Below are 12,128 nucleotides of genomic sequence, written 5' to 3'. Positions count from 1 at the left end.
GGTGCAGGGAGGAGGAATTAACCTCTCAGATGCTGCAGGCATACAGATATACATGCCACCTCAGCATTCATTTGGCAGGCTGGAAAACAGCAGTGTTCTTAATATTCAGAAACAGCTGCCACTGACTCAGTGTAGCCTATAATAATCTCTTCTATTAGCACCTTTTGTCCAGGGATCGCAAAGAGCTTTACCAATAGACAGGGAGATGGGAACGCAGGCACCTGTAGGCTGGGATGTGGCAGCTAACAGGATGCAGCAAGGGGCAGAATGTAATAGCCAGAGGTGGCACTTGGCCGGCACAGCCAGGCTAACACCGGACACTGTAACTAGAAGTGCCTGGGGATCTTTTGTGGCCACAAGTGGCCAGGAGCTCAGCTTTCCTCCAGCTGCCCCACAGGCAAGGAGGCCACTTCCTCATGGCACACGCGGCTTGCACCAGCCACGCTCACCTGCGGGGGGGGGGGCATTTCCCAGCCTGGCCCCTTGGGCTAGTCTCATTAACGCCCCCAGGAGCCACAGTGCTAGAGCCTGAATTAGAGCACCCATGGGACGGGGGGCTGCACCAGACCCACTCAGTGCGGGGAGGGGAAGCTGCCCCCTCTGGGGCAGCCCCTGGAAGGTGAAAGCTCCCTCCTTGGGGCCCCTGCTGCCCCCTCCCATCCTGGGCAGTTCCCCGCGGACCCTGCCGCGCACTCCCCTCCTGGGGCTCTCCTGCCCCTGCTCCCCCATCCTGGGCGGCCGCTCGCTCCCTCCAGACCTTGCTCCCAGACGGCGAGCGGGAGGCCGCGGTTGCGATTCCTCCTCCCCGCCGCTAGGGGCGCCGCGCGGCGCCGCTGCCGGCCGCTCCTGCCCTTTCCTCCAGCCCGGCCCATCTCGTTGGCGCCGGTGGGTCCCTCTCTCCGCTCCCCGGCCCGACCCGTCTCGTTGACGGCGGAAGATGGCGGACGAGACCCCGGTCTGCAGCTTCCTGTTCAAGAAGCGGGGCCCGGCGGCCGGCAGGGGGCGGCGCAAGCGCCCGAGCAGCGACCAGGAGCAGGGTGAGGATGGGGGAGGGGCCCCGCTCCCGCTCCCGCTCCCGCTCCCGCTCCGGACCGTGCCATTGTCCGGCGCGGGGGGGGGGTGTTTCCTGCTGTGCTATTATCACTGAGCGATTCCGGGCCATGCCATTTGTACCGCCGGGGTGGGCGCTGGGCTGTCCCAATACCATGGAGGGGGGCGGGGTTGGTCTGTACCATTATCTTCGGGGAAGGTTTCTGGGCAGGCCCAATATGACGAGGGGAGGGGTTATCCCATTAGCAGTGGGGAGGATTTCGGGACTGTTCCATTATCACTGGGGAAGGGGGTTGAGGGTTTCTGAGTGGTGCGAATATCATGGGGGGGGAGGGGTCTGGACCGTACCACTATCCTAGCGGGGGGGGCTGACAGACTGGAGGGGCCTTGGGAGCCCCCATGCTGGGAGCTGAGCCAGCCTGACCCCGAGAGGGGCCCGGGTCCCCCTGCAGGCTGAGTGGCCCCCAAGAGCCCCATGCCCAGGGCCTGGCATGTGGGGAGTGCTCCTTGGGGCGAGGGAATGGGGCACCAGTGGGGCTGGGGGCTGAAGACCTGGCCTGGCCTGGCCACGCCTGCCCCTCTGGCTGATGGGCTCTTTTGCTCTGCAGGGAGCAGCAGCGATGAGGGGAGCACGGTGGTCAGGAAGGAGAGGCGGCGGGAAGCCCACAACCCCATGATCCAGAAGGTGACAGAGCCCATTGCAGAGATGCCCAGCTCCACGCGTTGGCCAGTCACTGCATCCCACTCCACGTGTAACAGACCTCTCCGCTGAGTGCGGGGCGGGATGGGTCCCACGTTCGGACCCAGGAAATCCATGGGGGAGATCTGCAGAAGGCTCTGTGCACCGGCTCCACGAGACTGCGTCCTCGCCAAGCCATGGCAGTGCCAGACACTCCTTTGGAGTGGATCCAGCCAGTTTATAAGATTGATCTGAGCCCATGACAGATTCAGATTATGCAGAATTCAGATTCTCACTTAAAAAAAAAAAACACCCTATGTTTTGAGCCCTTCTGGTTGTGAGAAAATCTTTTCAAATGTGAACAGACAGTAACTAGTGCAGAATTGACTTCCGAGGTCTGCAGGCCTCCTTGGCCAATGCCCGACTGTGAGAGACGTGAACTTTCCCTCTCCTCTCAAGGGCGTAATATCTTGTAAAGCCTAATGAGGACACCTAAAGGACGCAACTTTACAAATCTAGGTGTGCGAATGCATAGGTTAGGTAAATGCATATGAAAATGGGCAACAAGGGGCAGTAATTGAAGGATCTTAAAATGTCCTGTGTGACTTTTACCCAAAGTGATGCAGTATGCCACAGTAACTTTAGTAACTGAAAATTTAGGCCAGGATGACACCGGTAGTCTTTTGCCAGTATAACTCTACTGGTCTACTATACCAGCAAAGGGCTTCTAGTTAGATACAGTTTATATCAACACAGCTTGCTCTTTTACCAGTATAGCTTATTTCACCACCACCCCAACTGAAAAAAGTTATACCAGCACCAATGCAGTTTGGTCTGCACAGCAGCATCTACGCTAGGGGCCTCTGCCGGCACTGCTATAAGGGTCCAGGATCACACCCTTGATTGACAAGAGCATGGTGGCAGACGTCTGTAATGTACGTATAGATTTAGTTATTGGCAATGGGCTTGCTTGATCTTTTCTCCAACCTCCTATTGTTACCCATTGGAGATGTGCTGTAGATTGAGGGAAATGAATGGTTCTAACATTGCAGGCCCACAGATCCAAATTAAACCTATCACTTGGCTCTCTTAACGCAGTAATTTAACTTTGTGGTACCCCTCTGTTGGTCTAGGAGAACCAAAGGTGTTTTGCTCTGCCCTCCTTCCAGCCCAGAGGTGGCTGCATTAATCCAGTGCTGTGTCTGTATGGGCCCTGATTTCAACAGCTTCACTTGTTTGCCTTCCTGGGCCGCAGCACTATCTCTTGCCAACATGTGATGGGGAACGTGGCGAAGTGTTGTGCTCAGTTTGCTGGTGGTGGATCTTTCTCAGTTCTTCATATATTTGCCCTCCCATCTTTCAGACCAGGAAAAGTGGTAAAGAGAAGACCTCGTATGGGGCAAGCAGCAGTGACGATGAGGAGAAGTCGCAAGGAATCGGGGTCACTTACAAATCAACGAGATCGGCGGTAAGCACAGTGCAGCACGTGGCTTTAAAAGGGGCCAGAAGGCACAGTTAGATCACTTAGTCTGCACAACAGCTGCCAGAAGGCGTGTTTGGTTGGTTTTATGATTGGGTCCCAGGATCAGGTTTTGTTTTTTAACTCTCTTTCGTGTCCATCTGGTGCTTTTTTCTCTCTCTAATGTCTCTCACCATAGTCTCTGTGTTCCTCCGAGTCTTTAATGGATCTATGCTTACAACACTCCCAGGAGGAAGAGCAGTGCTATTATCGCCATTGTACAGATGGAGAGCTGAGGCACAAGGTGGCTAAGTGACTTGCCATGGTCACACAGGAAGTCTGTGATGGAGCAAGGAATTGAAGCCAGGTTTTCAGTGTCCTAGACTAACACCCCAACCACTGGAGCAAGGAACTCAGTGACCTCCTTGTAAAGTTCTTTAACTTTATCCCCATTCTGCTGATAGGGAAACTGAGGCACAGAGAGGCAGAATAACTTTCCTAGGGTCACACAGCAAGTCAGTGGCAGAGTGAGGAAACAGCACCCAGGAGTCCTGATGCTCAGTCCAATGCTCTAACCATGCAATTACAAAAAGAGAGGTGTGTGTGTCTACAAATCCTTATTGGTGTAGAAATTTTGACTTGTCTTCCCAAATAAACATCACAAAGGGCCTTTTTGGAGTAACATGTACTTTTCTGTGGTACTAGAAATCCGAACAGCATGGTTTAATGCAGGAGAAGCAGCCACTGGCCTATCTAGTTTAATTGCCCTGAGCTGAACAAGAGTCTGAAAGGAACAGCCTGCACGTATGGGAAATCAATTGGATCTAGTTTAGCTAATCTGAGGAGGTGTTAGTAATGCAAACAGACTTTTTTCATGCTTGCCGTGTTGCGGTAGCTGTCTTGGTCCCAGGATATTAGAGAGACAAGGAGGGTGAGGTGAGAGCTTTCATTGGACCAGCTTCCATTGGTGAAAGTGACAGGCCTTTGAGTTACACTGAGCTCTTCAGGGCAAGAAACGGTCCAGATCTCGGCTTTGACGTGCATTCCTGCCCACTCCCCCTCTCTGTGCCCCCATTTCCTCCTCTGTAAAACAGGTGTAGCGCTGAGCTGCCTCCCACAGGGGTTGCAAGGATCTATTAGTTCGTGTTTGTACAGGGCCTTGTGACGAGCTCAGGGCTGTGATTATTATTCAGCACTTGGCTGTCAGAGAAAGGGCTGCTGCTGTCAGTTTCAAACGCCCCCACCCCCACCCAACAGAAAGGAGGTGCTGGAGAAGAGTGTGGCTTTTCTGCTGGAAACTCCAGAGCTCAGTTTATTTGTAATCCGATGCCATGACGCTCCCACCTGGATAGAATTGTACTTAAAGGGTTGATGAAGCCCAGTATTAAGAGAAATGTTTTCAGGACATTAAAAAAACAATCTAAACCGAATAGCTGTATTAACGGAATTAAATGGCAAACCGCCCACAGCTGGGTTAGAAATCCAGACACAGCAGCCGTTGTAGAAAGCATGGCCTAGTGGTTAGGGCACTGGATTTAGAAACCTAGGTTCAGTTCCTAGCTCTGCCATCGGCCTCCTTGGGCAACTCCCTGCAAAATAGGGGTAAATGCTTCCCTGTCTTTGGGAATAAAATCCATGGATGAGTACGAAGGAAGATAGAAGGACCGAGATGTTAGAGAACCAGGAAGTGAAATGGCAAAGTGACACCAACCTGGCTAGGTTCATTGTCAGGATACCAGAGTGAATTGCAACAAGCAACCAACTGGTATAAGCAGAAAGTGACTGTCCCCATTCCTTCAGCGCTGTGCATTTATCCTGTGTTCCTGACTGCAGGATCTGAGCAGTTTTCTGCACCGTGGGAGTCTTCTCTTGACTGTGAATGGGGAAATGTGCTTCTTGCATTTCAGAAACCTGTAGGTCCGGAGGACATGGGAGCAACGGCTGTGTATGAGCTGGACACTGAGAAGGAGAGAGATGCCCAGGCCATCTTTGAGCGCAGCCAGAAAATCCAGGAGGTCAGTCAGCCATGACCTGTAAAGCCAGAGCTCTGGGGCGGGAGATGAAATGTTCGTCTGTTTAGTCATGTGCTTTACTCCGTCTCCTTGTCCATCCCACCAGGAGGGTTTGCTGAGACCCGAGGGGCTGCTTCCCAGTTGAAGTGTGCTGGGGGTGGGGGTAAGGGGTTAGTAGGGGAGAAGGGCCTGGGTTCAGATAGACCTGCTTAGTGCAAGCGGTCAGAAGCAGATTAGCCATGGGTGCCTGGTCATTTACATGGGACCTGTGGCTGAGAGGTCTAAGCCTGGAAAGAGGGATGCTGCAAATCAGGCCAAAGCAGCTTTGGCAGAACTGACTGGAATAACAGGGTTCTGCAGGTGTGCTGGCAGAGGGATGTGTGTGAACGTGTTGGTGGGGCAGGACTGAGATAGCACTGGGAGCTGCAGGTTGGGATTGAGGGGCACGGGCAGAGCTGGGCGTGGGGAGCCCAGATCTGGGATAGCAGCGGGCTGCAGGTCAGGATTATGGGGCACAGGCAGAGCTGGGTGTGCGGAGCCAGGGCTGGAATGGGGGTGGGGAGCAGCAGGTCTGGACTGAGGTGCATTGGCAGAGCTAGGTGTGCAGAGCCCAGGGCTGGAATGGGGGTGGGGAGCAGCAGGTCTGGACTGAGGGTGGGGAGCAGCAGGTCTGGACTGAGGTGCATTGGCAGAGCTGTGGTGGGCAGCCAGTCCTGTTCCAAGCCTTTCTTTCAGGAGCACCAAATTCACCCACTGATTTTGAAAAACAGAGGTGGAAGGAAGCTTTATTTCCCCTAAGTTTGACAAGCCAAATATAAATCCTTTTCCCTGGTTACGATGGGCACCTCCTGGCTTTTGTGGCCATCCCTAGTGCTCTGAGAAGGGAGTTGAGGGAGGTGGAGGGAGGATGGATAGCAGAGGAGGTTGGGGGCTGGTGGGGTCAGGAAGCAGATCTAGGGGACTGAGAGATGGAGCTTTCTTCCCTGTCTGTTTTCTTGCTTTCCTTATGTAGGAGCTACGAGGGAAGGAGGATGATAAAATTTACCGGGGGATCAATAACTATCAGAAATACGTGAAGCCCAAAGATACATCGATGGGGAACGCCTCCTCGGGAATGGTCAGGTAGGTGCTGCTGAACAATGATCTGTGACCCGATTTCTTTAGCTCAGTGAGCCACGCTCTCCGGGCAGCATGTGGAGAAGCTTGCAGCCTGGGCAGCAGAAATGTGTCTGTTCTGGGGACAGAGTTTGAGTCTCCAGTGTTGCAGGCTGGCCCCTTTACCCTCCCTTTGAAGACTGATTCAAACCAGAACCTGCCTGTAGGCATCTCATATGCGCCCGTTCTAAGCATTCTTCCACCCTTTCAGGAAAGGCCCCATCCGAGCGCCGGAGCACCTGAGGGCCACCGTGCGGTGGGACTATCAGCCCGACATCTGTAAAGACTACAAGGAAACAGGCTTCTGTGGCTTTGGAGGTGAATGGCCCTTTTCCTTTCTGCAGCACCCATGTCCCATCCTGAGTCCCAAACTAACTAGCTGGCCCCTTTTTAAGAAGAACGTCTAGGCAGGCACAAGTTCTCCAGACACTGCCAGACTCAACCCAGCCAAATGCTTGTAGAGGCCAACGGCAGCATTTAATGGTTAATGACCTGGACTTGCAGGTCCACGAGTAGAGGACGTCTATGGATCTAAGCAGGACATTTCTGGAGGATGGCCGCAGACTCCAGGCAGCCTGAATCTGTTTATATAGTGCTGTAAATGTACAAGGTGCTGGGTCCAAGGCAATTGATTTCTATAACTTCAAATACAGTAATCACCTTGCTAGGTGGATCTCAGCCTGCAGGATCTCAGCATGATTCTAAGATAAAAGAAATGCTGTAGAAAGAAGATGAATCTGTCCATTCAGTGGGTATTGTTGACAGGGGTGACTAAGGGAGCATGGGCGTATGGTTACAGCTTTGGACTGGGAGTCAGAGATCTAGAGTCTATTTCCAACTCTACCACTGAGTGTCCCTCTGTAAGCTTGGGAAAGTCTCCCTCTGGCAGGAAAATAAGAGAGTATGTGAGGGGATGTGCTCTGTCCATTCCTTAGTGCTTGTGTTACATGTTGGATGTGACGCTCGGTGCTTGGGAGCTCCATTGATCAGATCGAGACGCAAGCTAGGTTCTGTAGTTTCCATGAGCCACGCCCCTGCATTAAACTGGAGTGGGGATTGCACTCTGGTGAGTTACCCCTCTCCTGGGCAAAGCATCCATTTATAAACCACTTGCAAAAGGCGGTAACTGAAGAGTGGTGGGAGGGAAGCTAACTCCTTGTCTGTTTGTCCTGTGGCAGACAGCTGTAAGTTCCTCCACGACCGCTCTGACTATAAACACGGCTGGCAGATTGAACGTGAACTGGACGAAGGACGCTACGGAGTCAACGGTACAATAGTGGTCCTCTCCCTTCTCTCCCTCAATTCCGTTCTAATGAGGTCTTGCAACATTGGTATTTTAGAATGGGCTAGACTGAGGGCTCTCAGGTATGAAGGGTAAAGGAGAAGTGATCAGTGGCTCCTTCCCTGTCTCAAAAGACATGTTAAGTGATGGGTCACAGGTTTAAGTTAAAGATTAAAAAGGACAGTTCTTCATTGCAGCGGGTCACAAAACAGTGGAATTCCCTGTTGCAGGACTGTAGAACCCAATCCTGCAGCTGGATTGTTATGTCCAGTAATTGCTGCTGTTATGAGAACTAAGAAAGGACTGAACAACTTTGCTGTTTCAGGATGATGGCTGATCGCCACAGGGGCTGGAATGAATACCCTTTCTGTGAGCAGCATTGCCCAGTGTGCCAGGTTCATCTCCCGGGGGCGGTGGGGACAGAGGAATTAGGCTTGGTTTGAAGTATCAGGTATGCCCTAGTGCCAGAGGCGGACTGTGGCCAAGAGGAATTAATGGCCTGATCTGCTATGATAAATCCTGTACTTTCTGAAAACTTCACCCCAAGTAGTCTTACCTCTAAAAGGATATTGATCTGCTGTTGCTCATGGCCCAAGAGTGAGCGATCTCCCAACTTGTGGAGTGGGGTTGCTGTGACATCTCACTGCCTTCCAGCTGCACATTCACATGTATTTCCCTATGGGAAACAGTGCTATTACTCGCCGCTATGTAGCTCAGGTGGTGGCAGTTGCTGCATCTCACAGCCACAGGCTGGGTGGTGCTTCTGACCGGCAGCAGAAAATTCCAGAGGCCGTGTTATGTGTGAAGCAGTTGGCTTTGGTTCAGTGGTAGCTAGTCAGGGAGGAACACTAGGAAGGCGGCCTCACTGGTGTCTGCTTATAGCAGTGAGTGGGCGAGGAAGAGGAACCTGCTCCTTGTGAGATAAGCAGCGAGCATGTTCGCTCATTAGACCTAATTATCTCTCATTCCCACGCAAGCTGCTGACATCAGAGCTGCCGAGCTGCCAAAGCTGGGTTATTTCTGGCCACGGACCAGGCCCACCTGCTGTGTGCTTCCTGTGCTGGGGGTAGTTCGTGCTCCGGGCTGTGGCGGGCTGACCTGGATGCCCCCTTATTGCCTGACCGTGGTTAATTGTTTTCTCTCCCGCAGACGAGGAAAACTATGAAGTGAGCAGCGATGACGAGGACCTGCCCTTCAAGTGTTTCATCTGCAGAAGCTCCTTCAAGAACCCTGTGGTTACCAAGTAAGTAGCCGCCTCTGCTGCTGGGATGGGGACACAAGCATCTGGCTTTTGGATCAGTCTCACTGAGTTCATCCCTCTCTCTCCATGGCCAATGTTATTACCCACTTCACAGTGACGCTGCATCTGGGCCTTTCAGTTCTTAGCTGCCTGGACCCTTCCCTGGCGTTTTTCTAGCACTGTCCCTCCAAGGCTCCCAAAATGCATTCATTGTCCATTGTAAAGCATGGCTTTTATCACCAGCCTTGAGACTTTTCATCCCAATGCTTTACTGGTGCTTCATAAACATCATTATCCCTACTGTACATATGGGGAAACTGAGGCAAAGGGACTCGCCCAAGGTCAAAGAGTGATTTGGTGGCAGAGTTGGAAATAGAATCCAAGTGTTGTGATAGGCATCCCACCCTACCATCCCAGCAGTGGTGAGCTGGGAGATCTTTGGGCCTGGCCTGGGAGCCTCTCCTCTGATTGACAATGTCCTGTTAGCATGGCCAGGGGTTTGGTCTCTGGAGCATCAGCCCGCCTTCCATGTAGGACTCCTGGGAACAGTTCAGTCATGCTCCCTGGTCTGGGATCTCTGCAGAAGCAGCGAACCCCGTTCCTGGGAGCAGAGGCAACTCTCTTGGGCATAAGGCCTTGGGCCTTGTTCTCATGCGGGAGGGCTGCAGCTGTTCCTAAGTCTCCAGGTTGTGGGACATTCCCTTTGCTGCATTTGTACTGTAACAACCCCATGCAGGCCAAGCCTTGCTGTAATGCCCCTCGCAGGTGCCTGCTTGCTGCTACGGGGCAGGGAGAACGCTAGCTGCTCAGTTCCCCCACAGGTCCCAACAGAATGAGCAGAGTAGAGCCCTCCTGTCTCCAGGTGCCTCCCAGAGATGGTGACTTTAGGTCTATCTCCTCTGGCCGCAGTCTTTGTGGGAGACTTAACCTGGCCCCCTTGTTCCCTCCGGGCAGGTGCAGACACTACTTCTGCGAGAGCTGCGCCCTGGAGCACTACCGCAAATCCAAGCGCTGCTACGTGTGCGACCAGCAAACCAGTGGTGTCTTCAACCCAGCCAAAGGTGCCTCTCCCCGCCGGCATCACAGGCCTTTCTTTAGTGCCACCCAGGGGTGGATGTTACTGCACTGGGTAGGGAGGGCCGTCTCCTCTCCAGGTGGCATGGCGTGGCTTGGCTTAGCACAGCCTGGATCACTCACCTTGTTAAACAGATCAGAAAATACAGATGCCCTAGTGAGTTGGGCTAAAGCTCTGGGCTGGTCTCCAGCCTCCATCTCCTTGTAAGTGCCAAGAGCTGCATGCTCTTTCCCCAGTGTATAGCTGGCCAAGTGGGGCCAAACATGGAGCTCAACAACAGAGAGGGCCGGGAAGATCTTCTGATGGGCCAGATCCAGTTTTCCTCTTCTGCCTTGGTGGGATGAGCTGGGCAGGGGAGCAGCCAGGAAGCTAAGGGCAGGGCAGCAACCTGACAGGACACAGTAGCCAAGAGCATCCAGAGGGTCAGTGCAGCGCGTGCCTTTGGATCCCATTGCGGCAGGAGGTGGTGGAATGGCCTAGAAATCAGGTTTCCCTCTGTCTGCTGGGGATTAGCTCCCACCTCTCGAGTCCTGCCTCAGCCATCGCAGCCATCTGCCTAAACCCGCCTCTTGCAGGCTCCAGCCCCGCTCCCAGTTGGCATTGCGCTGGCTCGTCCCATGCCTGACACCTTACTGGATCCTTGCCTGAGTGCGGAGCTGCAGTTCCAGGGCTCATTTCAACCCAGCTGCACCAAACAGCCAACTCTACCCTCCATGGCTCCCTCTCGCCCTTAGCTGGCACTGAGAGCTGTTTATGGTCGTCCTGGGGAGCAGCAGCCCTTGTGAAGCACAGGGCCTGTTCAGAGCCTCACCCCTGCTCCTCTTGTCTTTTGCAGAGCTAATGGCAAAGCTAGAAAAGCACAAGGGTGAGGAGTCGGATCCCTCGGAGCATGGAGATGAGCCACAGTAGCACAACTCTATCCCCTGTTCTCCCTCCCATCCCCACCCCTAAGCTTTTGTAATATCCCAATAAAAGTTTATAGAAAAGACCTGTCCATTTTGGATTTTGCTTCTGGGAAACTGTCACAGGCAGGTGATTTGCCTGTTAACCCAACCAGCAAGGATCACTAGGAAACCCCCTGTGCTGAGCTGCCAGACTAGTTCCTTTAGCTGTCAGCACCCCAGCGGGTTCTGACCTGTGAAAGTGGGAGACTAAGATGTGTCTCCCTGCCAGGCTAATGCACAAGACAGCCTCCAGTCAACTGCTAGAGAAAATGTGCCAGCAGAGCCCTTGCTGCAGTGCCAGGACTCAGGTGGCTCTTGAGAAGAATAACAGAGTCAGGCAACTTTCCTGTGCTAGAAGGTGGTGGTGGGCAGGCTGAGGTGGCTCATGCATGCTGGGCTGTAACATTCCCCCCACCCTCCATGCCTGTAGGACTACAAGTGAGGCTATGTTACCTCCAGGCTGCAGCAAACAGCATTTTAAATCACACAATGAGTCGTCATAGTGAGACTCTCTCTTTACAAGGAAGCCTTGGTTTGCCCAGTGAGCTTGAGCCACAGGTACGTTACTCATGGGCTCTGCTCCCTGCCAAGCATGAACCCAGAGAAGCTTCTGCCCCAGCTGGTCCTAGTGAGGTTTATTTAACTGGTGATGCTGCTGGGGTGAGTGACACCACAGGAGCTAAGAGTTTAGAGCAGGGGGAGGAGGCTAAACATATCTAGTAGAGCAGGCTGAAGGATGGGAAGAATTTCACAAATATGAGGGTGTTTCCAGTTCCCCGCGTTCAAAATGAAACTTTCAAAAACCTCAACCCTTGAAATGTCAGATGTTCCCCCCTTTCAGGCATCACCGTGAAGGATGTCTACAGGATTTTACTTTGTCCATTTATCTTTGCCATCATGCTTTTAAAAGAGGTGCCAGTCTCACATTTATTTAGTCACTCTGGTCTGCTTTTTATGTAGCATTGATTGTGCCTGTTAGCAGCCGCCCCTCTGCTCTGTCATATCCTACAGGCTTTGCCCTGGGTGTACTTGTCTTTAAACCCTCCACAGCATGAGGGAGAGGTTCAGCTTTCCACATCAACCTCTTACATGTTGCTCACAACACTATATGAAAACATCCCAGCCCTCCACTCTTCATGTCCTAAGTGCAATGAAAAGGAGCTCAGGCTGGAGCCTCCTACTGAATTTCATGTGATTGCTTAGCTATCTCCAGCCCCCTGTCCTACAATTTC

General features: G+C 52.9%; 1 protein-coding gene across 1 annotated transcript; it reads left to right on the top strand.

The window, feature by feature from the left end:
• Positions 1 to 908: 908 nt before the first annotated feature.
• RNF113A (ring finger protein 113A) lies at positions 909 to 10,940 on the top strand. The gene is made up of 10 exons (XM_032805498.2): positions 909 to 1,037; positions 1,659 to 1,735; positions 3,093 to 3,197; positions 5,096 to 5,203; positions 6,213 to 6,322; positions 6,567 to 6,673; positions 7,534 to 7,623; positions 8,787 to 8,880; positions 9,832 to 9,938; positions 10,788 to 10,940. Exons 1-10 carry the CDS (start codon positions 938 to 940, stop codon positions 10,859 to 10,861), a joined length of 972 nt encoding a protein of 323 aa, XP_032661389.1. The 5' UTR covers positions 909 to 937; the 3' UTR covers positions 10,862 to 10,940.
• Positions 10,941 to 12,128: the final 1,188 nt, after the last annotated feature.

This window comes from Chelonoidis abingdonii, chromosome 21, assembly GCF_003597395.2.
Source record: "Chelonoidis abingdonii isolate Lonesome George chromosome 21, CheloAbing_2.0, whole genome shotgun sequence".
Classification (NCBI taxonomy): Eukaryota; Metazoa; Chordata; order Testudines; family Testudinidae; genus Chelonoidis; species Chelonoidis abingdonii.
Note: the sequence above shows the minus strand (reverse complement) of the source record. Positions and strands in the feature narration are given on the sequence as shown.